The sequence below is a fragment of the Haliotis rufescens genome, unplaced genomic scaffold (assembly GCF_023055435.1).
Source record: "Haliotis rufescens isolate VD_foot unplaced genomic scaffold, xgHalRufe1.0.p SCAF_7, whole genome shotgun sequence".
In the NCBI taxonomy this organism is placed as follows: domain Eukaryota; kingdom Metazoa; phylum Mollusca; class Gastropoda; order Lepetellida; family Haliotidae; genus Haliotis; species Haliotis rufescens.
In genome coordinates, this window is record NW_025964361.1 from 47,810,265 (window position 1) to 47,836,675 (window position 26,411).

Below are 26,411 nucleotides of genomic sequence, written 5' to 3' on the forward strand. Positions count from 1 at the left end.
ACTTTAGTTATAGGAACTATAAATATAGAAAGAATATATTAAAAAAAATAACGAAAATTCGACTTGTCGCATACAAGTATATATTTAATCCACAAACAGTTAAGAAGAGCAGAATCACCCGCACTATTTGTGTTTTAATTCTAAATCCGTTTTGCTAAGTGCGCAAATCCATATTCCGATAAAATACATAAGAATTGCAATGAATGTAGTTGTGTGTGTCCTTGTCATAATGAACACAACACTTTTTCACAATATGTCGAAATATAGGATTTCACATGTGCGGTTTAGTCTTGCATTTTTAAACTGCACTCGCCTACCACCTTTCTCGAGCGATAATGTGTTTCGTTTTAATCCTCCACTTTTAGAATCACCCAATGACCCGGCCGACTTTGTTTTCCGGCTTTTTAAGGCACCTCCCTCTTCAGTCACTTGACACTTGACTACCCAACCGACAAGCGCGGATAGAAATACTTTTCTAGAAATACTATTCTTTTCCAGAAGCACTATGCCCTATCACGTGATAGTTATTGCAACAGGTATATGACACAGTTGTGGAAGGCCCCGAGTATTTAACACGCATTCCAGTTCACCAGATAAGGCAAATCTTAGCGTTTCATGAGACTCAACAATGGAGATGGTAGTAGCGTCTCTGGCTGTCGTCTGCAGCCTGTGGGTTGTCACCGTGGGCGCTGTCGTGAAGCCACCCCACTTAGTGTTCATTGTGGCGGATGATTTGGGTAAGTCGTGTTGTTTTATACATCTACTCAACACCGCGTGACTGCTTTCCGGTGCAAGCGACCTCTTCCTATACCATAACACTGTAGGCTTATGTCCTATAATTTATGCCTCATGCTAACGCATATGTCAATTGATCAATTAACGACCACTAAGCAAACATGCAATCAATCTATAAGAATGGAGCAAAATTGAAGAGAGCGAGGAAACCAGCTGGATACACGTGCACATATCCTGTGTACTTCATCAACACTGTAAAAACTGTGGTTAGAATGTAAACACATACAAGGCATGTTTAGATCTGAACAAGTTTAGGAACGTGTTTCAATACTCAACGGAATACACACGTTTAGGGTCTAAACACATGAAATGAGCTATCGTCTCACAGCCTAAACAACATCATCATAATCTAAACATGTTTCGAAATTAAACACATTTAAACACGTTTACAATTTAGACGTGATTAGAAAGTAAACATATTTAAATAAAGTGCATATCATATACGGGTCTTTCCCACATTTAGACCTTAAAGACGTTCAGCTGTTAAACAAAATCCTAAACAGGTCAAAATTATGGGACAAAGAACGTGATTAGATTTGTGTTTAGGACCTAAACACATTTTGTTACAATTAAGCTAACATTATCTCAGCTTAGTTTATTTGTACATGAGTATGTTAATATTGTAGCAAGTTCGTTGTAAGTCCTGGTGGTATTTGTGTTATGCAAGTGCCTGTGAATCTGATTGCACATTTCAATATATATTATACACCTTATCAATATCTGACTTCATGTTGAATGATATGCATTATATATAGATATGTTTAAATTCTAAACTTGTTTAGATTATTAGAATAATACACAAAGACATACGTGTTGTCGTAACCATATGCATGTTTAAATTCTAAATATGGTAAGATTGTGGGGATGTTGTATTTAGGAAGTGTTTAGACTGTGTTTAGGCTCATTTTATGTGCTTTGACCCTAAACGCGTGAACACACCGTTTGTGTGTTCCGTTTAGGATTTAAACACCTTCCTAAACATGTTTAGATCAGATAAACACATTATTTTACAGTGGATTATTTGTATTTTTACCACCAGGATGGAACGATGTGGGGTTTCACAACCCTCAGATGATTACTCCAAACATCGACAGCCTAGCCCGCCAGGGAGTGATACTAAACTCCTCCTACGTACAGTACGTGTGTTCACCGTAAGTCTTGTTACGACACGTTACTTCAGCCATTTCCTCTTGCTCATAGTACATATGCTTATCGTAAGTATATGCATAATCATATATTTAACCCTAAATACAGTGCAATACGTGCGTTTACTGCGTAAGTTATTTAATATATCGTGTATACAACACCTACACAAGTCTTCTCTTGTGTACACTACGTGCGTTCACTGCGTAAGGTATTTAATATATCGTGTATGCAACCCATACACACGTCTCCTCTTGCGTATAATACGTGGGTTCACTGCGTAAGGTATTTAATATATCGTGTATGCAACCCATACACACGCCTCCTATTGCGTATAATACGTGGGTTCATTGCGTACGTTTTTCAGTATATCGTGTATACAACCCATACACACGTCTCCTCTTGCGTACAATACGTGCGTTCACTGCGCAAGGTATTAAATATATCGTGTATACGACCCATACATACGTCTCCTCTTGCGTATAATACGTGGGTTCATTACGTACGTTTTTCAGTATATCGTGTAAACAACCCATACACACGTCTCCTCTTGCGTACAATACGTGCGTTCACTGCGTAATGTATTTAATATATCATGTGTACAACACCTACATACGTCTCGTCATGCGTACAATACGTGCGATCACTGTGTACGTTATTTAACACATCGTATATACAACCATACATGCGTCTCCTCTTACTTATTACATTCTGTAGATGTTAATTGTATAATTATCTTAAGAAGCAATGTTGACAGCCTTTCGGAAAAAGTTATACTCAGTTGCTTATTCAAGTTTACCTGTTATTCCTGATTTATTGATTGCTATTGTTATGAGACATCGACAGGCGACAGGTGTTATCAATGCATGATTACTGCCAATAATCTATGGCACGTATTATATAATAATGTTGAGAAAATGCTGCATAATAACAGTATTTGTCCGATGCAATTGCATAATGAATCTTTGTCTGATGGAAGTGCATAATGACAGTCATTGTCTTGATCATGCATCTGAACAGCTTCAAACAGCTTTGACTGAATCATTCCGTCACCAGGGTTATGGGGTTGACTTTAGCGTTGGCCCGTAACGCCAAAGACCCAGGTGCGATTCCCCACATGACTTTAAAGTGTCTCTTGCTGTGTCTCTCGCTTTGAGCACAACTCACTCACCTATACTGTCACCATTGACAGTGGACATAGTATTAATTCAATACACATTATAATAATTATATTCTCCGTAATATCACTTCATGCCCGTCCGTACAATAATCTAACTCGTTTCCACATTTATATCCATTCCCCACAAACTAGAATATTGACATTACTTATCTAATCTAATCGTCGCTGTAACTTTACCACAGCTGCAATCAATACCAGGTCATCTGCAAGCAGTAATACCATGATATTTAACATTTCCTCCGACATAAAATTGTCATCATTAAATGAAGAAATGAGATAGTTATTTGATAAACAGAGAAAAGAGGACAGGACTGAGGGCACATCCTTGCCTGACACCACAGGAGCTAGAACAATATACAGTTCAATGATTTCCATAATTAACATAAGACCCGTGAAGATCAGGGGTAGAATACATGTAGGTCTTCAGCAAACCATTCTTGCCGCAACAGGTGACTATGCTTGTCGTAAGAGGCGACTAACGGGATTGGGTGGTCAGGCTCGCTGACTTGGTTGATGCATGTCATCGTATCCCAATTGCGTGGATCGATGCTCATAATGTCAATCACTGGATTGTTTGGACGAGACTCGATTATTTACAGACCGTCGTCATATAGCTGTAATATTTCTGAGTTCGGCGTTAAACAACAAACAAACAAACACAATTAACTTAAACAGTGCACTTAACATTGTTGTACATTCATATGATAAATGTGTAAATCTTTCCGTGGATCGTAGCCTGTTAACCAAACCAAACTGATTGGTCTCGGTATTGGTAAAATCATTTTTCCCCTTTGTCTTCACTTGCTCTTCTTTTTCTTTCATGTCGATTCCAAAAGAGATTAGAATGCTCCCTCTTGAAGACCCTTCAGCTTTATCTAGCTTCGATTACACTAGGTTGCAATGATAGTCCTAATTGACTTTTCTTTGTCTTCAAAATCTGTTAATTCATTCTGGAATTATTTACTTCTACTGTCTGAGGGTACCACTCATAGTTTTCTACTTGTCAACCACACTTGCGATGTTGGTTGTCAAACTGTCTAAAGCTTTCCTGATATCTGAATAATCTTCTGTATCGTATGCTCTAGTTTAGGGCCCTGGATTGACTTCAGTGCCTCATGACTGATACCCCTTCATGTTACTGTCTATTCGAAACTCCGAACCCGTCCTAACTGCTGACTGTACACAACTCGTATCCCCGATAACCAGCAGATTATCAGAAAAGTTAATTGTTTTGCGCTAGAACATTGAACCTGCTTGAGTACTCACTACTATTCATTCAGAATATCTGTGGGCGGGAAGCGACAAGATGTCCAGTGATGAGACCGATACAGTTCATATACCCGATATGCATGCTACATCCATGCTCAATTGCGGTCGGGTAGCCTAGTCGTAAAAGCGTTCCCTCGTCACGCCTAAGGCCCGGGTTCTATTCCCAACATGGGTACAATGTGTGAAGCCCATTTTTGGTGTCCCTCGCCGTGACATTGCTGAAATATTGCTAAAAGCGGCGCATATCGTCTCACTCGTGTTGCCGGCGAGAGAGCAAAACAACCAATCTGTTGCTCCATGTTTTCAGATCGTCACCAACTTAATGTCTGCCACCAATAATTCATACAAATATTTGCAAAATATCGGTCCTCATTTCGGAGGTGTGGTCTGCTTTGCATAACTCCCCTGTGTATAATACGTTACAAAGAGTGATTCAGTTGACGTCGTGTTTCGATCTGGTGGACACACAAGCTGAGATTTAAAAAAAACGAGTATAGGTAGTATTCTTGATAATCGAAAACTCAATCGAAACCTACCATATGACGCACTGCACGTTTCTTGAAACCGAATAAATGATGTGTATAACTTTACATAACAGAGCATCGATAGAGTTCTCTGTAGAAATATGGTTAGAATGTAAACACATGTACACAAAGCATGTTTAGATCTATACATATTAAAGGGTGTGTTTAAATCCTGAACAGAATACACATTTGGTGAGTTCCATATGAACACGTTTAGGGTAGAAACATGAGAAAAGAGCTATATTCTCTTAGCCTAAACGCCATCTAAACACAACACCCCCGTTATCTAAACATGTTTAGTATTTTAGTAACAAAAATTAAATATAAACTAATATCACCACCACCACCACCACCACCACCAACAACAACAACAACAACAACAACAATAATAATAATAATAATAATAACAAAGCGACAAAACCTTTTCCATATCCAATAAAAATCTCTGCATAAAACTTTTGACCATATCATGAGCATGTGTATATGAATCACTATCAAATAGTAATGATACGAGGTGTTCCCGAAAAGGTGAGCGTGTCCTCCCCCTCCGGTGGCACCCGTCACAAGCACATGCAAAGGCAAGTCAAATGTTCACCTGAAAACAAAAACAAAGCGCATATCATTGAGCATTAAGTCAAATATGAAACAAATATATATTGAAATTAGAGGTGCAAATTAGATTCACATGCAATTGCATACAACCAGGACGTACACTTGGTACATGTACACTATTAACATGAACATGTACAACTAAACCAGCGTGGATCTAAGGTGGAACTGAACACAGTTTTACAGCCTGTAGCTTTGGAGGCAGTATCCAAGAAAAATGCGAACTGGAGTGAGTGAGTGAGTTGGTATTACGCCGCTTTGAGCAATATTTCAGCAATATCACAGCGGGGGACACCAGAAATGGGCTTCACACATTGTACCCATGTCGGGTATCGAAGCCGGGTCTTCGGCGTGACGTGCGAACGCTTTAACCACGAGGCTACCTGACAGCCCTAATGCGAGCTGGAGCATCATCGATATACCGGATTGATATTCAAACCGCTTATTTGACACACAATATATACGAATGAAGTTGCACTGCGCATATTCAGTTGTACTGATCATGATGGTGCTTCTAATTACAGATCCCGAAATTGCTTCATGACTGGATATTACCCCTACCACACGGGGCTACAGGTGGGTCACTGACTGACTGACTGACTCTCCCAACTTCACTCACTCACTCACTCCTTTTCAATTATTGTTGTGCACACCATGGAATGTGTTCATGAGGGATGTGTGTGTTCCAGCATGACGTAATCCACCCGCAGGTACCAGGGTATGTACCCGCCAACTTTACTCTGCTGCCACAGAAACTGAAAGAGCTCGGCTATGCAACCCACGCAGTCGGCAAGTGAGTTATGAGAGTTAAGTTACAGCACGCGGTATGAGATTCATGTCGGAAAAAGGCCAAAGTGATGCAAGTGTCAGAAGTTTACGAGGGGCGATCAATAAGTTTTACAACTTCAATATAAGACCAAATCGCAGAATATCTTTTGCACTTTTTTCAATACAATCTCCATTCACCTCAATATACTTGTTCCATTTGTCCTTCAAGCTTTTGATACCACTTTTATAGAAATCCGCAGATTGGCCCTCTAACCACCCCTCTGTGGCAGCCTTTATGTTCTCGTCATCCTAGAAGCGTCTTCCACGTAGGGCAGATTTCATTTGCCGGAACAGGAAATAGTCACTGGGAACTAAGTCTGGGCTGTAGGGTGGGTGATTTAACTGTTCGAATCCACATTCACATACGTCATATATGGATTTCTTTTGCTTTGCATCCTTCCGTGGTAATGAACTTTCTTACAGTGAGTTGTTCATGTTTGAGAGAATCCATGATTGTGACCACCCTTAGGTGAAATGAAGCCATCACATCTAACTTATTGTTGTGTCTGGAACTTGTTATGACACGTGTCAACCTGATGTTATGACTAGTGTCACACCTACCACAAGTTGACATTGTTTGTGTAAAACACAAATGCCCAAGTTGCAAAACTTATTGAACGCCCCTCGTACCATGGAGAGAAACCCACGAGCATGGATATGGTGATGACGTGCCGGTTCAAGCATCATAATGATCACAAATCTGGGATTTAAACACTCCTTCGGATTCTTGCACTCCCTTTAGTGTACAAATACAAACACAGAGATTGTAGGGTTGTTGTAAAATATGTTATTTTCTTTGAGATGTGTACAGTAGATGCTGGAAGGTTTCTTTCACATCACCATCCTGTGTATAAGTAATGGAGAACACAGGCACATTTAGAGTGGAATCTCTTGAAAGTCGTGGTTCAGTTTTTTGTCAGGCCCTGGAAACAAATAGTCTCAAGCAGGGCCAATTCTCCTGACTTGTGACCCGAACACTGTGCATAGAGACGTCACGGGGACTCGTGTCTTTGCTTGTCGTTAGAGGCGACCTTATTGCATTGGAACTTTGGCGCCTGTCGTGACTTTCAATCACTTGTTTGCCTAGTCCAGGTTCCATCATATACAGGCCACTGCAATAAAGCAGGAATATTACTACGCGTAAACAACAAACAAAAATATGGACTTGGGCATGCTACCTTCTTTACTACTTAAGCAATATTCGTTTTTAACAGATGGCATCTTGGGTTCTGTAACTGGAAATACACCCCTACAATGCGTGGCTTCGACTCGTTCCTGGGGTATTATAATGGAGCAGAGGGTTACTACACTCACGTCAGAGGTAGGAAAGGCATTACATTACATTACTTTTAGAGATGCATGTATGCTGTAGACAGCATAAGACAACAGAGAGTCGATGAAAATATATCGGACACAAAAGCAACAATGAAGCTGAAACTTCGCCTCGATGCCCCCACTTTTGTTTTCAAGACTTTTACTCTACATTCAACAATATTCCAGCTATATCACAGCGGCCTGTCAATACTAGAATCTGTGCCAGACAATCCAGTGATCTATATTATGAGCAACACTACACCCTGTCGGGGTATTGGCCAACAGGTATTGACACTATGATTGTACGAGGACATGCAGCCAGCTTAAACCAAATAACCACCCGGTGCCGATATAACCAGTTCTTACATGCAGGAGATAAAGCGACAAAGAAAACTACAAGAAGCCATTGACATTAGGAGACTTCAGCCAGGCATGAACCGTGACCAGGAAATCATCTGTTGGCTTCCCTTGTTAATTTCTACATTTTGTTATTTTTCACCTTTTGTTATCTTATTATTGTGTTGTCCTTACCTATACATATACATGCTCTCTGCTTCAAGGCATTCATTCACCTGATGAAGGAGTAAGCACATACTCCGAAACGTTGTGTTCCTCACAATGAAGAAGTTTACATCCATATATTCTCTTCCTTATGTGTATCACTTCTAAATGCCTTTCAAAGACCTGACAAAAGAAATGACCTCAACTTTTTAATAGTCAACTTTCCGTTTATGTCGAGCAATATTCCTGCAGTTTAAGCCTTTTACATGTCGCAGCTTTTGCGTTACAATCGATCATGCTCTTTTTTCCAAGAGGTCAAAGAGCGTTATACAAGTCTTGGTCAGAAGTTGTTTGTTCAACATTCAAGGCCTCAGTAAAAGCTTTCCAAATGTTTTATATGGAGGACGTTTCCAAATTATGACGCACCGGTGATAAATATGATGTCCATTGCAATGACTATTTTGACTTGTAACATCTGTTCAAGTGTTTTTGTAATGTAAACAAATGACTTGCCTTTGCACGTGTCTATGACAGGTGTCATCGGTGGGGTGGGATACGCTCACCTTTTCGCGAACACCTGATATCATCACAATTTGATAGTAATTCATAAACACATGCTCATGATATAGTCGGAATCGTACAATGGACGAGATTTGTTTATGGTTTAGTCGCATTTATTTCCACCATTGACCAAAAAACGCAGACACAGACAATGACATCAAATTTGGTATGTGGACACTGGAAAATGCACCGTAAGCTTGAACATTATGAGACCTATTGTTGGCCAATGTGAAGCCGATTGCATCTTTTATCCTCAGTGTAAGCTTCAGTTAGATCTCACTGCTTTATTTGTGTTTTGCAGGCGATGGGTTTGACTTCCGGTTCAATAAAACAGTGGCAAGAAATTACAGTGGACCCTACTCCGCGGTACGTCTTCGAAAAATCATCTGAAAGTAACACTGCACACGCCAAAGTAAATTCAAACATTTTTTCCTTTTTAGAAAAATCTAATAATTCGGATATGCGGTTGATATTAAGGTGATGATCACCCTTCGTAGCTAGTGCAAGCCAAATATGAGCACCCGGTGTAGATTCAATGCAATCCACAGACACTTATCCTGTTAACATTTAGTGCAATCCATCGACAGTCTCAAATTGAGATTAATCACAGTCCATAGATAACCACACGGTGTACATTCAGCGCAGTCCATAGATAACCACACTGTGTACATTCAGCGCAGTCCATAGATAACCACACTGTGTAGAATCAGCGCAGTCCATAGATTACCACACTGTGTAGATTCAGCGCAGTCCATAGATGATCACACTGTGTAGATTCAGCGCAGTCCATAGATAACCACACTGTGTAGAATCAGCGCAGTCCATGGATAATCACACTGTGTAGATTCAGCGCAGTCCATAGATAATCACACCGTGTAGATTCAGTGCATTCCATCGACAGTCACTCTGTGCAGATTAATCGCAGTCCATAGATAACCACACTGTGTAGAATCAGCGCAATCCATAGATAACCACACTGTGTAGATTCAGCGCAATCCATGGATAATCACACTGTGTAGATTCAGTGCAATCCATCGACAGTCACTCTGTGTAGATTCAGCGCAGTCCATAGATAACCACACTGTGTAGAATAAGCGCAGTCCATAGATAACCACACTGTGTAGATTCAGCGCAGTCCATAGATAACCACACTGTGTAGATTCAGTGCAATCCATCGACAGTCACTCTGTGTAGATTCAGCGCAGTCCATAGATAACCACACTGTGTAGAATAAGCGCAGTCCATAGATAACCACACTGTGTAGATTCAGCGCAGTCCATAGATAACCACACTGTGTAGATTCAGCGCAATCCATGGATAATCACACTGTGTAGATTCAGCGCAATCCATGGATAATCACACTGTGTACATTCAGCGCAGTCCATAGATAATCACACTGTGTAGATTCAGCGCAGTCCATAGATAACCACACTGTGTAGAATCAGCGCAGTCCATGGATAATCACACTGTGTAGATTCAGCGCAGTCCATAAATAATCACACCGTGTAGATTCAGCGCAATCCATGGATAATCACACTGTGTAGATTCAGTGCAATCCATCGACAGTCACTCTGTGCAGATTAATCGCAGTCCATAGATAACCACACAGTGTAGATTCAGCGCAGTCCATAGATAATCACACTGTGTAGATTCAGCCCAGTCCATAGATAACCACACTGTGTAGATTCAGCGCAATCCATGGATAATCACACTGTGTAGATTCAGTGCAATCCATCGACAGTCACTCTGTGCAGATTAATCGCAGTCCATAGATAACCACACTGTGTAGATTCAGCACAATCCATAAATAATCACCCTAGACCTGTGCAGATTCCGCGTAATGAATAGATGATGAGCAAATGTCGACACAGTGCGATACTTAGATAATCACACTGTGTAGATTCAGCGCAATCCATAAATAATCACACCGTGTAGATTCAAACCAATCCATAGACAATCACCCTTGACCTGTGCAGATTCCGCGTAATGAATAGATGATGAGCAAATGTCGACTCAGTGCGATCCTTAGATAATCACCCTGTGTAGGTTCAGATCAATCCTTAGATAGTCATTCATTTGTAGCATCATATAAATCCATAGAGGACCACTCTGTGCTTGTGCCAAGTATACGGTTAATTCATTTCGGGTCACTTGGATTTTGTAGGCCAAATACTAATACCTGGTAAATAATGCAAGCAACACAACCACATGACTTTGGAGTGCCACTCGTGGGAAGTTTGAATTTATAATTAAATTCCAGTTAATGTTTTCAGATGACGTTTGCCACGCGAGCTGTAGAAATCATCAGGACCCACGACAAGACCAAACCCCTGTACCTGTACCTGCCCTTCCAGTCTGTCCATGAACCACTACAGGTAGCTCAGATACACCCCATCACACGTCGTACAGTACCGCTATAAGACACTAGATGACATACACGACAGCGATACAGATCTGAAGACGTTGTCAATCTGAACAACAAATAGCTTATATTAATAAACCAGTTCGATTCAATAAAAAGGCATGTATCTTGGATCTTTTGGCAGTGATTATCATACCTTATGTTTCAGGTTCCTCAACGATTTGAAGATTTGTACAAGAACATCAAGACGAAACAACGGAGGACGTATTGTGGTAATTTATGTGACTATCATTATCCCCTGTGGGTATATTGAAGCCTGGGTAGAAACTTCTACACGTATACAAAGAACAATCACTGATAGAAACGTCTCCACATATACAAAGGACAATGACTGATAGAAACGTCTCCACATATACAAAGAACAATCACTGATAGAAACGTCTCCACATATACAAAGGACAATGACTGATAGAAACGTCTCCACATATACAAAGAACAATGACTGATAGAAACGTCTCCACATATACAAAGGACAATGACTGATAGAAACGTCTCCACATATACAAAGAACAATGACTGATAGAAACGTCTCCACATATACAAAGGACAATGACTGATAGAAACGTCTCCACATATACAAAGGACAATGACTGATAGAAACGTCTCCACATATACAAAGAACAATCACTGATAGAAACGTCTCCACATATACAAAGGACAATGACTGATAGAAACGTCTCCACATATACAAAGAACAATGACTGATAGAAACGTCTCCACATATACAAAGGACAATGACTGATAGAAACATCTCCACATATACAAAGAACAATGACTGATAGAAACGTCTCCACATATATAAAGGACAATGACTGATAGAAACGTCTCCACATATACAAAGGACAATGACTGATAGAAACGTCTCCACATATACAAAGGACAATGACTGATAGAAACGTCTCCACATATACAAAGGACAATGACTGATAGAAACGTCTCCACATATACAAAGAACAATGACTGATAGAAACGTCTCCACATATACAAAGGACAATGACTGATAGAAACGTCTCCACATATACAAAGAACAATCACTGATAGAAACGTCTCCACATATACAAAGGACAATGACTGATAGAAACGTCTCCACATATACAAAGGACAATGACTGATAGAAACGTCTCCACATATACAAAGAACAATCACTGATAGAAACGTCTCCACATATACAAAGGACAATGACTGATAGAAACGTCTCCACATATACAAAGAACAATCACTGATAGAAACGTCTCCACATATACAAAGGACAATGAATGATAGAAACGTCTCCACATATACAAAGGACAATGACTGATAACAACGCCTACACATATACAAAGAACAATGACTGATAGAAACGTGTACATATATACAAAGAACAATGAGTGAGTATGATTTTACGCCGCTTTTAGCAATATTCCAGTTATATCACGGAGGGGGACACCGGAAATGGGCTTCACACGTTGTACCCATGTCGGAAATCGAACCCGGGTCTTCAGTGTGATGAGCGAACGCTTTAATCACTAGGTTACCCGGCCGCCCCAAAAAGAACAATGACTGATTGAAACGTCTACAAATATAGTATTACAAAGAACAATGACTGATAGAAGCGTGTACATATAGACAAAGGACAATGACTGATAGAAACGCCTACACATATACAAAAAACAACGACTGATAGACGTCTACACATATACAAAAAACAACGACTGATAGAAACGTCTTCACATATACAAAGAACAATGACTGATAGAAACGTCCACATATGTACAATGACTATGACTAACAGAAGGGTCTCATCACTGCTACAGTGAAGTAACAGACAGCAAGAATATACTCACCGTTCTTATGCATCTAGATCAGGTTTTCATGTATCGTCCGCTGGGTGTTTAATGTTGATATGAAGGAAGGGTTCTTATAGTATTCCATGTTGATTTTCTATCATTCACTTCAGGTCTGACAAACTCAATAATATTGTTTAACAGAGACCATGCCATTGAAATACACGACAGCATTATGTTCATCTTGACCCGACTTTTCAGTCAACAAAGGCAAAGGTGGGTGCACATTCGAGCAGAACTAACTCATTTCGCGGTCACTGAATAACGATTATTCAGTGCATCAGTGAACCTCTGTTATCATTTTAATTCCCCACTAACTGGTTTACCAACATGACATGCCAATAATCTGCAGAACGCCATGTTATATCAATAACTTGCTCCCTATGTCTACGCCAGGCATGGTATCGGCGCTTGATGAGGCGATCGGCAACATCACCCAGGCCCTACGAGACCGCGGCCTCGTGGACAACCTCCTTCTCGTCTTCACCACCGACGTGCGTCAGTATACCAACTAGAAGGGGGAACATAACTGGTTTTCCATCGTGCCCTACACCATCGCGCCGTGTTAAAGTTGTAACATGGGAAGACATGGTTTGGAGTTCAATAATTATGTATTTTCCCCTATGTTAGTAAGAACATATGAACCACAATGTTGGTCTAAAGCATTATGAGTTACATATGTCACAAGCGAGGTGTACAGGGCTTTAAAATCTCAATGGGCTTGTACGAGCTAGATTATTTTATGTAATAATAGAACGGTAACCAAACTGATAATGTTACATGGTATTGATATAGAACGGTGGTCCTACTTACGCCGGTGCAAACAATCTGCCACTCCGGGGAGCCAAGACGACTCTGTGGGAAGGAGGGACCAAGGGGACGGCGTTCGTGTACAGTAAGACGCTGCTGCAGAAGTTGAACTACACCAACACTGGGTAAGTCTGCCATATGTGGGTCGGTTACACCAAACACAGGGTGAGTCAGTCATAGGGGCAGGTTACGGCAACACAGGGTGAGTCAGTCATAGGGGCAGGTTACACCAAACACTGGGTGAGTCAGACATAGGTGCAGGTTATAGCAACACAGGGTGAGTCAGGCATAGGGGCCGGTTACAGCAACACAGGGTGAGTCAGTCATAGGGGCAGGTTACACCAAACACAGGGTGAGTCAGGCACAGGGGTAGGTTACACCAAACTCAGTGTGAGTCAGGCATAGGGGCAGGTTACACCAAACACAGTGTGAGTCAGACATAGGGGCAGGTTACACCATACACAGGGTGAGTCAGGCATAGGGGCAGGTTACAGCAATACAGGGTGAGTCAGTCATAGGGGCAGGTTACAGCAATACAGGGTGAGTCAGTCATAGGGGCAGGTTACAGCAACAGGGTGGGTCAGTCAGAGCGGCAGGTTACAGCAACAGGATGAGTCAGTCATAGGGGCCGGTTACACCTAACACTTGGTGAGTTAGCCATGGTGGGGCAGGTTACACCAGCACAGGGTGAGTGAGTCATAGGAGGAGGGGGCAGGTTACACCAGCGCAGGGTGTGTCATCCTTCGGGAGACAGACTGCACCACCACAGGGCGAGTCAGTACACAATGATTGACTGGCTAGTTTGGACAAAACACTATGTTGTCGAAAATATTGGTAAAAGAAACCAGAACTCTTTGTCGCCTGTAATAATGCTGCGTAAGTCTCCCTTGCGTCATGCACGTAGAACTTGTTCTCTGCACCTGCTGTCGCGAGTTGCTCTTTACAATTCATGGTAGGAGGATGTTAACTATTGCGTAGGATCCTAACAAGTTGACAGGGATTATTTGAAACATACAACTCCTGTGTATTTAGTTTTTCCTCAATGAAGAATATTTTCTCTGTCGTTAAATAGTTAACTTTACAACATTATATGATGTGTCACCATAGCAGCGGTGGATTACTACACTTTACTATTATGCGGGTTCGAGCCCAACTGGCGACACAAAATTAGAAGTTATTCACTTGTGTTTAAAACGAAAAATAAATTCTGTAAATTCCATGTGTACATTTATTGAAATGTTAGCGCAAGATGAGAAATAAGTGAAAACCAGTTGTTCATTCCTGAAAGAATAATCAACCATTTAAAGAATAGAATGGCGCCACAGAAGTCGCGTGTATTAATGTTACGTCCTCGTTGATGAATGATATCTTGTATTATGTGTTCAACACCTGATGAATGATGTTAGACATATCATTGAAGTCCTTCACACGTCTTCATTAAGCCCTTACTGAATGTCCCTTTTATCATCTTGCGTATAAATCTTAAACATAATAAATGAGCCACATTGTCTTATGTGTGTGTTACATAGCACGTTGTCTGTTGCAGAATGATGCACGCAGTTGACTGGTTCCCCACACTCCTCCACCTGGCAGGTGGTAGACCAGGTGAGTGAGTGAGTGAGTGAGTGAGTGAGTGACTTTAAGGACACTTTAAGCATTATTCCAGTACAACGAGGACTTGAGATATTAATATATCATAGTAATCATGTATAATTAAAACAAAATATATCAAACAGTTTAGTGAAAACATATATGGCAAATTCAGCTGCATTAAACACTAGTCCTCTTATAATCGTTTTGGTGTTCGTGCTTGTCATCCATGATAAGCAATAGGATGATAGATTGGCATGCGTCATAGGCTTCCTCCGTGCACTCTCCTTGTGTGAGTGACATTTCTTACTCATCACAGACCCGGGCATGGATGGCGTTAACCAGTGGAACATGTTGAGTCAAAACTCCCCCAGCAACAGGAAGGAGTTTGTGTACAACATCGACGACCTCATGAGCAATTCAGCCATCAGGTATGTAGCCAATCCAGAGTTTAACACATACCCAATACTTCAATGTATTATTTCTCTATTGAATGTTTTTTTAATGATACTACCCTAAACCCATTCAGTACCATAACGAAAAGTAGCCGTCCCAATCAAAATATTCACACGACGGAAGAAATTCTGTGTTAGTGATAAGGCAGATGGAGACGGTGACATCACTTCCGAAATGAAACGATGGTGGCGAACGGGTCCAGGGTATTTATTTTAATAGAATAGAAAGTTCCCAGGATAATGAAGGAGGGGAACAGCATTTCAGTTACATGCCTGGATGAAAGTCTTCCACCATTCCCACTTTAGTGAATCCCACGAACACCATGAATCGTAATCAGGACGACTCTCGTATTGGAACCCTCGTTCATGATTGTGAGTTACCCCAGGGAGGCAGATCTGCACATGAATTATTCCGCCGTAATATGTGTAGCGTCGTCTATAGAAGGTGTGAGAGAAGAAACGAGATGAGAAGAGATCAGTTTGGTGAAAAAATCAGTAGGTGTGAGAGAAAAAACAGGAGGTGAAAAGATTTGGTGTGAGAGAGGAAACAGGAGGTGAAAAGATTAGAAGGTGTGAGAGATGAAACAGGAATGTTAAATATTAGAAAGTGTGAGATGAGAAACAGGAGGTGAAAAGATTAGTTGTGAGAGAGGAAACAGGAGGTGAAAAGATTAGAAGGTGTGAGAGATGAAACAGGAATGTTAAATATTAGAAAGTGTGAGATGGGAAACAGGAGTGGGAAAGATTAGTTGTGAGAGAAGACACAGGAGGTGAAAAGATTAGAAGGTGTGCGAGATGAAACAGGAATGTTAAATATTAGAAAGTGTGAGATGGGAAACAGGAGTGGGAAAGATTCGGGGTGAGAGAAGAAACAGGAGGTGAAAAGATTAGAAGGTGTGAGAGATGAAACAGGAATGTTAAATATTAGAAAGTGTGAGATGATGAACAGGAGGTGAAAAGATTAGTTGTGAGAGAAGAAACAGGAGAGGGAAAGGACTAGGTGTGATAGAGGAAACAAGAGGGGAAAAGATTAGAAAGCGTGAGAGAAGAAATAGGATACAGAGATGTATGTGAGAGGGTATAAGATCAGAAAGAGGAGAGGTAGAGATGACAAGATGTGAGAGAAGAAACAGGCCATTTCGAAGGCTGCCTCAACAGTGACAACATTGAGGCTGCCGGCACTTAGTGAATACCAATATTTGTAAGTTGACCATACGATCCACACTTTAAAATAGCCTCCTGTCACAGTGAGGTTACGGTATGCAATGGTGTGGTGCTCTGGGTGATGATCTGTGTTGCCTCATCTAGGTATGGGGATCTGAAGCTGATACACGGCAGTCCTGGCCGCTACAACGACTGGTACCCATTGCCAACGTTGGATGAAGATATCAGAGCAGACAAAAAGAAATGGCCCCAATACCAGCTATATAACATTACAGGTACACCTGTTAGCCGAGTTCATTCTGCAAAGTCACATGATCTATGAAATTGGGTCTCTGACAGAGTAGGCCAACATGGTTGAATGACATTTCTTTGTTGTGTTTCCGAGCAGTTTCATTGTTCATGCACAATGTCATTTTTGACAGATCAAGTTGTGATAACACTTGTTTGAAGCATAGGATGCTAAGTAGGATCATATCTCCGTGGCAAGAGCACAGTTGGACTCCCAGTCCAAATTGCGTAAATGGACTGAATTTCATGTCCAAGAGAAACAGTCATGAAAATTAGCATTTCATTCCTAGGGTTTGTGTCTACCTAGATGACCTCCTGAGTCAGTGAGTGGGTGAGTAGGGTTTTACGCCGCTTTTAACATTATTCCAGCAATATCAGCGGGGGACATTGTACACATGTTAGGTTCTTCGGCATGACAAGCCAACGCTTTAGTCACTAGACTACCCCACCGCCCAGACAACCTCCTTTTTGCACAATAATCACACACAGGTAATGATAAGTGAGTGTTATTTAGCACTGTAGCAGCTATGATATGGTGGCGGATACATAACAGCTTGCCAAGTCTACCACAGGTTGACAACATGAACACAAACCTAGGCTGCGGGGGTATGGTGACAAAACGTGACCTAAGTCACAAATTTAAACGAAATGATCCTCCTCAGTTGGCTACTACGCATGTCTGAGGCACTTGGGATATATTCTGCGCCAATACCCACAAGGTGATACAAATGTGTCCCTGGGGCAAGATATTTACATATTCTAGTTCGCTCCAATACCCACAGTAGTTGACTTCGGTGCATGTTTGCGGTACTGGGGATAAGGTTGACCTCGTTTTGTCCGTTTTGATAACCGGATGTCGTACAATGTTGACCTCGTTTTATCCGTTTTTGATAACCGTGAACTCTGTCACATCGGGACTACTTTTTTTCATTCATAATAATCGCGAGACGTCATTCATTTTGCAACTACAAGGCAGAACTGAATCAATCTCATCAAAGCGAGAGATATTTACAAACACTTTAGTAAACCAAACAAGATAGTCACACGCATCAAATAGGTTATGCATAGAGCTTCTACAGACATTATATAATCGAGCTATATCCGTTTACAATGTACGACTACCGATCAATAGATCGAGGGTCCAAATGAACGTGACGCACCCGACCACTTTCGCAACTTTCAATTTGATGTAACGTAAATGGATAAGCGTGGTGAAATGAAGTCAGTTTAAACTATCTGGACAGATTCTTGACCTTCTGGTGACCTTGCCCTTCGTTCGAAGCTGTGACTGACAAGCAAGCAGACTTGAGTTTGTTGATTTTCACGTCTTAAGTATAGGGTGGTTCAGTTGGCGAACACTCTTATTTCCCTCTTCCAAAATGGTACGGACATGATATTAATTCAGCTGATAGATCAAGGAAACCGAACCATTATGATTGCACAGCCGGAACACCGGTAGTGCGAGTGACCGACTGTTAGTCCGATATTCAAAGCGCGGCGCTAATGTGACCTATTTTCTTCTAGGTGTCCTGCGTACTAACAATGCGGCGCTTGAATTACAATAAGTTGAAGGAATTCTTCCAAAAAGATCTTGAGCGTCGGTGCTGTAATGTTTGCAAACACAACTGCAGGCGCATGTTGTTAATGCGTATGCATAAAATGTCCATATTTGGGCATATATCAATATTCATGCGCAACCAGATTTTGCAACCGGTTTCAGTTTGGTTTTTCAACGAATGAAAGTTGTTATGTATTTACACTTTATCTGATCTCAGATACCATAGAAAGTCCACTCGTTTCGTAAAAATGGTGTCTAGCGAGTAAGAGTGTAGTATTCTCTATATACCCACACCAGTTGACTTCTGTCATGTACCCACAGGTCCATAGAAAGATGCGACCAAGGCAAATTATTTAGATTTTTCAGGTTCGCAGAATTATCAGTTTATAGATATTGTAAGCTGGCAGCATTATGAAGAATAAGAATGAAACTGATTGTCCCCTTCAAGCTGACCCGACTGAGCGACACGACCTGGCGACCGAGTTCCCCGACCTCTTGGCCACCATGAAGCAGAGGCTGGAGGGATGGAGACAGTCCATGGTGCCGGCACACTATCCCCCAAGAGAACCCAAGGGCGATCCCAAGAACTGGGGCGGGGTGTGGTCTCCTGGATGGTGTTAGAGAGCTTAGAACACCTGATGTAAGCAGCAAAATGTTAAATTGAAACCACGAATTATTATCTTTCGAAATACGATACCACATACACCAAATATTTCATAATAAAAATAAATATGATTTAACTGTTCATTCGTTTTATTCTTAATGTCTCAAAATTGTAGCGCTTTTGCAAGATGGAGTTGATGGTTGATAGTTTTAGCTGTCATTTCCGTTATCGACCGTTATTCTACCTCATCCTTTTTAAATCTGTATACGAATGTATTCATATTGTTAACGTACATTTGTTGCATGTGGCATGTGACTATTCTATGACACTAAGGTTATATAAACCATTGCTTCGTGAAGGCATCTGGTGGTCAGGTTCGCTGACTTGGTTGATGCATGTCATCGTATCCCAATTGCGTGGATCGATGCTCATGATGTCAGTCACTGGATTGTCTGTTCCAGACTCGATTATTTACAGACCCCCGTCAAATAGCTGGAATATAGCTGAGTGCGGCACTAAACAACAAACAAACAAACTCACTTTTTTAGCCATTCTTGTGTACTTGAACATGACAGAAGGAAACAACTTGGAAGTGTAAAAAAGTATGTCAGTTGTCAACCATCTGAATATGTCTGATGTTTTTGTACCATTATTACAAAGTATTCTGTCACATAAAAGTTGACATTTCCAATGGGCCGAAACCGGCCGTATCCTACCTCATCCTTATGAGTGAGTGAGTGAGTGAGTGTGGTTTTACACCGCTTTTAGCAATATTCCGGCAATATCTGAGCGGGGGACACCAGAGATGGACTTAAACAACTAGGCTACCCAACCGTCCCTCGTCCTTGTGAATCTGTATACGAATGTCGTCATAGTGTTATCGTGCATTTGTTGCATACCTATGTCTATTCCATGAAACTAAGGTTAAATACACCATTGCTTCGTGAAGGCAAAAACACATGATTATATGGCCACTTGCATCTGCTGTAACCTTGATCTCTCAGTGACACAGTCCTTGGAATACACCGTTGGCTTTCAGCATGAACAGTGAACACCTTAACCCCTAGGCTACCCCACCTCAAATTTAGGACAATGAGGACAGTGGCATGAGAATCACTCCTGAAATTGCCCTGAAGAACAGATGGCGCTTTATATCCATAACCTACAGAACAGACTTATATATTGTCATAAATTTCGTATTGATATTAATTACTTTTGGTTGTAAAATAGCTTGACAGACAGACAGACACACTTTAAAACATACTTAACATTTACTCACTTGGAAATGTTATAGCAAATCAGGTATACTAAAAGTGAACAAACATAAAAACACGAAAAACTCAGTCGGTGATAATTACTTTGAATTGCCGTCACAAAATGCAACTGCCTTTTAAAAAAAAGGTGTAACCATGGTAACCACACTTGCGAATGGTGCTGAAAAACTAAGGATCACAATCCGGACGTATATCGGTATTGGAGCCCGCGGACAGCGAATCCTAGCATAAATAAGGGACACAACTCTGCATCAGCTTGGTAGCCACTCTAGAGACGGCAATGATTTGTGCTAGTCAGGCTACCTCCTCCTCCTCCTCCTACCCTTGGCTGGATGTCGGTGGCATCAGCTACCCAGTATACTACAGAGGACACGTTGATGATTGAACACACCTGGAGCTTTTATCTTGCCGAGCAGCAGTCAGGTGACAATCATACATTGTACCCACGTTGTTATATGTAAGTGTATTTTATTGTTTAAAAATGATTGTAACTGTGTTACATTGTGTCTGTTGAGATTCGGAAGACGCTCATTCCATTGTGTTTGGACAGTTATTAGTCGTCAAGAAGTTACTATATTTAGATGCTGGTGTGGTGTGTAGACTTCCGGTCCGGTATACTGCGGACGGTGATAGTGTGTTATATAAACATGTGGAATGTTCTAGTCCGCTAGACTGGTGAGGGCATTGTGTAGAAATTTCCAGGAGCTAGTTAGACTATGTAAGGGGATAAGAGCGTCTTTACGCATCATCTCTCACACTCAAGACCTGTTTTCGTGTGTGGATCACTCATCACCCCTGAATCCCTCCCTGCCAAGGCCCGTCTCGGAAGCTTAACCGCTGTCGCCGCTGGGTCAATATATATTATTATCCTAGGTTTTCAGTGTGACCACATAATCCTTTATCCACAAGGCTATCCCACTAGACATTATAGAAACAGGCGGAAATCTGGCAATATAATGTGCTTTTCTTTGGCTTCTACGATTGAGGGTTGTGGGTTAGCCTAATGGTTGTTCAACTTCAAGGACAAATATTGAATCAACGATTATCCCCATTAGTGCCTCTGTGATGCGTCGCAAAATAATGACTACTTGTGTCCTGCCCCTGCCCCCACTCCTGACTGAAATGTCCTCTGCCACAGCTCCTTGTCTGTCGTGAAGGGTGCTGATTGCACCAGATCGCCATCTGTCCTGAAGGGTGCTGGTCGTACCAGTTCCGTGTCTGTCCTGTGTGGTACTGGTCTCACAATGTCCATGTCTGTCCTGTAGGATGCTGGTCTCACCAACTCCGTGTCTGTTCTGTTTGGTGATGGTCTCACCAGTTCCGTGTCTGTCCTGTTGTGTGCTGGTCTCACCAACTCCGCGTCCGTCTTGTAGAGTGATGGTCTTACAAGCTCTGTGTCTGTCCTGTTGTGTTCTGGTTTCTTTAGGTCCGTGTCTGTCCTGTTGTGTGCTGGTCTCACCAGGTCCGTGTCTGTTCTGTTGTGTGCTGGTCTCACCCACTCCGTGTCTGTCCTGTTTGGTGCTGGTCTCACCAACTCCGTCTTTGTTCTGTTTGGTGCTGGTCTCTCACTCTCTGTCTGTTCTGTTTGGTGATGGTCTCTCCAGATCTGTCTGTTCTGTTTGGTGATGGTCTCTCCAGCTCTGTCTGTTCTGTTTGGTGATGGTCTCACAGGGTCCGTGTCTGTTCTGTTTGGTGCTGGTCTTACCAACTCCGTCTTTGTTCTGTTTGGTGCTGGTCTCTCCAGCTCTGTCTGTTCTGTTTGGTGATGGTCTCTCCAGCTCTGTCTGTCCTGTTTGGTGATGGTCTCACCAGCTCTGTGTCTGTCCTGTAGAGTGCTGGTCTCACCAACTCCGTGTCTGTTCTGTTTGGTGATGGTCTCACAGCTCTGTGTCTGTCCTGTAAGTGTTCTGGTTTCACTAAGTCCGTGTCTATCCTCTTGTTTGGTGGTTTCACCAGCTCCGTGTCTGTCCTGTTGTGTTCTGGTTTCACTAGGTCCGTGTCTGTTCTGTTTGGTGATGGTTTCACCAGCTCCGTGTCTGTCCTGTTGTGTTCTGGTTTCACTAGGTCCGTGTCTGTCCTGTTGTGTGCTGGTCTCACCAACTCCGTGTCTGTTCTAGACCGCCTCCGTGGTCTTGTGGTAGAGCGTCCGCCCGGAGAGCGGAAGGTCCAGGGTTCGAACCCGGGCCGCGTCATACAAAAAGACGTTAAAAGATTGTACTTGTTGTTACCCTGTCTGGCGCTCGGCATTAAGGGGCTAAAACAAGGACTGGTCGGCTCGGAGTCAGTATACTGTGTCTGAGTGGGGTATTCATGTTAAACTGCGGCATGGTATCTCAGTGAGCTAGCACTATAAATCGGCATCAGTCCGGACTAGTACAAGCAGCCACACACACACATACACGTGCATGCACGTCGCTATATAAGTGCAATAATCTTGGACGCGACGTTAAACCCAATTTCACCTCACCTCACCGTGTCTGTTCTGTTTGGTGATGGTCTCAGCAGCTCTGTGGAACCTGAATGTGATTCCTTACTTGAATTCATTGTATCACCCCAGAAGACGAGCCTTTTTTAATAATGGCGGAAAAGAGTTTACTGATAATGGTTTGTAGAGTGATACCTCTATAATTATTAGTATTGTTTAAATCCCCTTTTTATGTATTGAATAATTATGCCAATTGCCCAGGAATATGGGAAGGTTCCATTTTCTAATATCAAATTGAGTACTTGTTCCAAATATGGTAAGATAAGATAAGCTGAGTATTTGAAAAATTCAGGTATGGTATTATCTATTCAAGGTGATTTATTATATTTAAGGTTATTGCGTATTTAACACACATTCCAGTGCGACAGAAAAGGTAAATCTTATCAGCGTTTCATGAGACCCGGGGGCACGGGGGGCCCAGTCGTTTAAGGCGCCGCGATTCGCTGTGCAGAGTTGTGTCCCTTGGGCACACCAGAAACCTATGATTGTGGGTTCGCATCCCGGTTCGCCCCGATTATGTTTCTAGATTTGTCAGCAACATACCCGTGCTCTTGGGTTTTACTGAAGTGGTAAACGTCTGAGACCTGCATCACTTCGGGCTTTCCACCCACATTAAGCTGACACGCCGCGATATAACTGGAATAATGTTGAAAGGGGCGTTAAAACCCAACAATGGAGATGGTAGTAGCGGATCGCCCATTGCGTAAAATACGTGCGCTCAATGAGTAGGTAATTTATCACATCGTACATACAAACATACACGCGTTACGTACAATACGTGCGTTCACTGCGTATTGTATTGCAATATTTAGATGATAATTGTATATCAATGTTGAAGCAATGTTGACAGATTTATGAATAAAGTTCTACTCAGCTGCTGATTGAAGTTTACCTGTAATTCCTGATTTATTGATTGCTGTTGTTATGATACATCGACAGGCGACAGGTGTTATCAATGCATGATCTTTATGGCAAATAATATATGGCACGTATTATATAATAATGCTGAGAAAAAAAATGAAGTTAGTGCATAACGACAGTCTTGTCTGATGCAAGTGTATAACGACAGTGTTTGTCTGATGCAAGTGAATGACGACAGTCTTTGTCTGATACAAGTGCATGACGACAGTCTTGTCTGATGCAAGTGAATGACGACAGTGTTTATCTGATGCAAGTGCATAACGACAGTCTTGTCTGATGCAAGTGCATAACGACAGTGTTTGTCTGATGCAAGTGAATGACGACAGTCTTTGTCTGATTCAAGTGCATGACGACAGTCTTGTCTGATGCAATTGAATGACGACAGTGTTTGTCTGATGCAAGTGCATAACGACAGTCCTGTCTGATGCAAGTGCATAACGACAGTCTTTGTCTGATACAAGTGCATCACGACAGTCTTTGTCTGATACAAGTGCATGACGACAGTCTTGTCTGGTGCAAGTGCATAACGACAGTCTTGTCTGATGCAAGTGCATAACGACAGTCATGTCTGATGCAAGTACATAACGACAGTCTTTATCTGATACAAGTGCATAACGACAGTCTTTGTTATGATACAAGTGCATGACGACAGTCTTGTCTGATGCAAGTGCATGACGACAGTCTTGTCTGATGCAAGTGCATAACGACAGTCTTTGTCTGATACAGGTGCATAACGACAGTCTTTGTGTGATACAAGTGCATAACGACAGTCTTTGTCTGATGCAAGTGCATAACGACAGTGTTTGTCTGATACAAGTGCATGACGACAGTCTTGTCTGGTGCAAGTGCATAACGACAGTGTTTGTCAGATGCAAGTGAATGACGACAGTCTTTGTCTGATTCAAGTGCATGACGACAGTCTTGTCTGATGCAATTGAATGACGACAGTGTTTGTCTGATGCAAGTGCATAACGACAGTCTTGTCTGATGCAAGTGCATAACGACAGTCCTGTCTGATGCAAGTGCATAACGACAGTCTTTGTCTGATACGAGTGCATCACGACAGTCTTTGTCTGATACAAGTGCATGACGACAGTCTTGTCTGGTGCAAGTGCATAACGACAGTCTTGTCTGATGCAAGTGCATAACGACAGTCATGTCTGATGCAAGTACATAACGACAGTCTTTATCTGATACAAGTGCATAACGACAGTCTTTGTTATGATACAAGTGCATGACGACAGTCTTGTCTGATGCAAGTGCATAACGACAGTCTTTGTCTGATACAAGTGCATGACGACAGTCTTTGTCTGATACAGGTGCATAACGACAGTCTTTGTCTGATGCAAGTGCATAACGACAGTGTTTGTCTGATACAAGTGCTTGACGACAGTCTTGTCTGGTGCAAGTGCATAACGACAGTCTTGTCTGATGCAAGTGCATAACGACAGTCATGTCTGATGCAAGTACATAACGACAGTCTTTGTGTGATACAAGTGCATAACGACAGTCTTTGTTATGATACAAGTGCATGACGACAGTCTTGTCTGATGCAAGTGCATAACGACAGTCTTTGTCTGATACAAGTGCATGACGACAGTCTTGTCTGATACAAGTGCATAACGACAGTCTTTGTCTGATACAGGTGCATAACGACAGTCTTTGTGTGATACAAGTGCATAACGACAGTCTTTGTTTGATGCAAGTGCATAACGACAGTGTTTGTCTGATACAAGTGCATAACGACAGTCTTTGTCTGATGCAAGTGCATAACGACAGTGTTTGTCTGATGCAAGTGCATAACGACAGTCTTGTCTGATGCAAATGCATAACATTGGTGATAGAAAAAGTCAGTGATAATAGTATATTCACCCAGCGGTGACGGTTAATCTTCCGAGATAGGCCTAAGCAGCGAATCGGGGGTGATGAGTGATTTTCACACGAAAGCTGGTCTTGATGTAATGAAATGTGTGAGAGATGCGAGAGGCATACTCTTGTCCCCTTATATTACAGCGTAAATAGCTACTGTAAATTGCCACACATTGCCATCACAAATTCTGCAATTAGTTGAGATAAAAGCAAACAGAGAAGCAACATTTTATTGCATGTCATAATTACGTTGAAGTAGTTGCTTCCTTTGTCATAATATAGAACACAGTTATACAGAATAGGATATTCATCTTCAGGCGCCTTAAATCTTTTGCATAAAACGTCTTCATAAAAAATCGCATTAATACGTACTTCTGTATATCTAAATTATTACATCCTCTGATTATTCTTCTGTTAGCATATG

The 26,411-nt window shown here is 41.7% G+C and overlaps 2 protein-coding genes across 3 annotated transcripts; one reads left to right on the forward strand and one right to left on the reverse strand.

Moving 5' to 3' along the window:
• The first annotated feature begins 407 nt into the window (after positions 1–407).
• LOC124143696 (arylsulfatase B-like) lies at positions 408–19,579 on the forward strand. 2 transcript variants are annotated; one of them, XM_046512751.2, is made up of 14 exons: positions 408–737; positions 1,835–1,931; positions 6,045–6,096; positions 6,210–6,313; positions 7,563–7,669; positions 9,026–9,090; positions 10,998–11,099; positions 11,295–11,358; positions 13,366–13,463; positions 13,765–13,904; positions 15,326–15,384; positions 15,689–15,800; positions 17,133–17,263; positions 19,283–19,579. In XM_046512751.2, exons 1-14 carry the CDS (start codon positions 629–631, stop codon positions 19,453–19,455), a joined length of 1,413 nt encoding a protein of 470 aa, XP_046368707.1. In that variant the 5' UTR covers positions 408–628; the 3' UTR covers positions 19,456–19,579. The 2 variants fall into 2 exon arrangements, with proteins under 2 accessions (XP_046368707.1, XP_046368706.1); XM_046512750.2 differs by having other exon boundaries at positions 409–737; positions 1,835–1,946.
• A 2,217-nt stretch (positions 19,580–21,796) lies between these two features.
• Positions 21,797–23,256, reverse strand: LOC125376221 (cell surface glycoprotein 1-like). Its single transcript, XM_048388182.1, has 2 exons — positions 23,185–23,256; positions 21,797–22,753 (listed from the first exon to the last, which is right to left on the reverse strand). Exons 1-2 carry the CDS (start codon positions 23,254–23,256, stop codon positions 21,797–21,799), a joined length of 1,029 nt encoding a protein of 342 aa, XP_048244139.1.
• Positions 23,257–26,411: the final 3,155 nt, after the last annotated feature.

Coding starts and splice junctions, on each gene's coding strand:
- LOC124143696 (XM_046512750.2), top strand. CDS start 629: ATGGAGATGGTAGTAGCGTCTCTGGCTGTCGTCTGCAGCCTGTGGGTT. Junction 9,091..10,997: donor ACAGTGGACCCTACTCCGCG/GTACGTCTTCGA, acceptor TAATGTTTTCAG/ATGACGTTTGCCACGCGAGC. Junction 17,264..19,282: donor CCAGCTATATAACATTACAG/GTACACCTGTTA, acceptor GTCCCCTTCAAG/CTGACCCGACTGAGCGACAC.
- LOC125376221 (XM_048388182.1), bottom strand. CDS start 23,256: ATGAATTCAAGTAAGGAATCACATTCAGGTTCCACAGAGCTGCTGAGA. Junction 22,754..23,184: donor CACCAAACAGAACAGACACG/GTGAGGTGAGGT, acceptor AGAACACAACAG/GACAGACACGGAGCTGGTGA.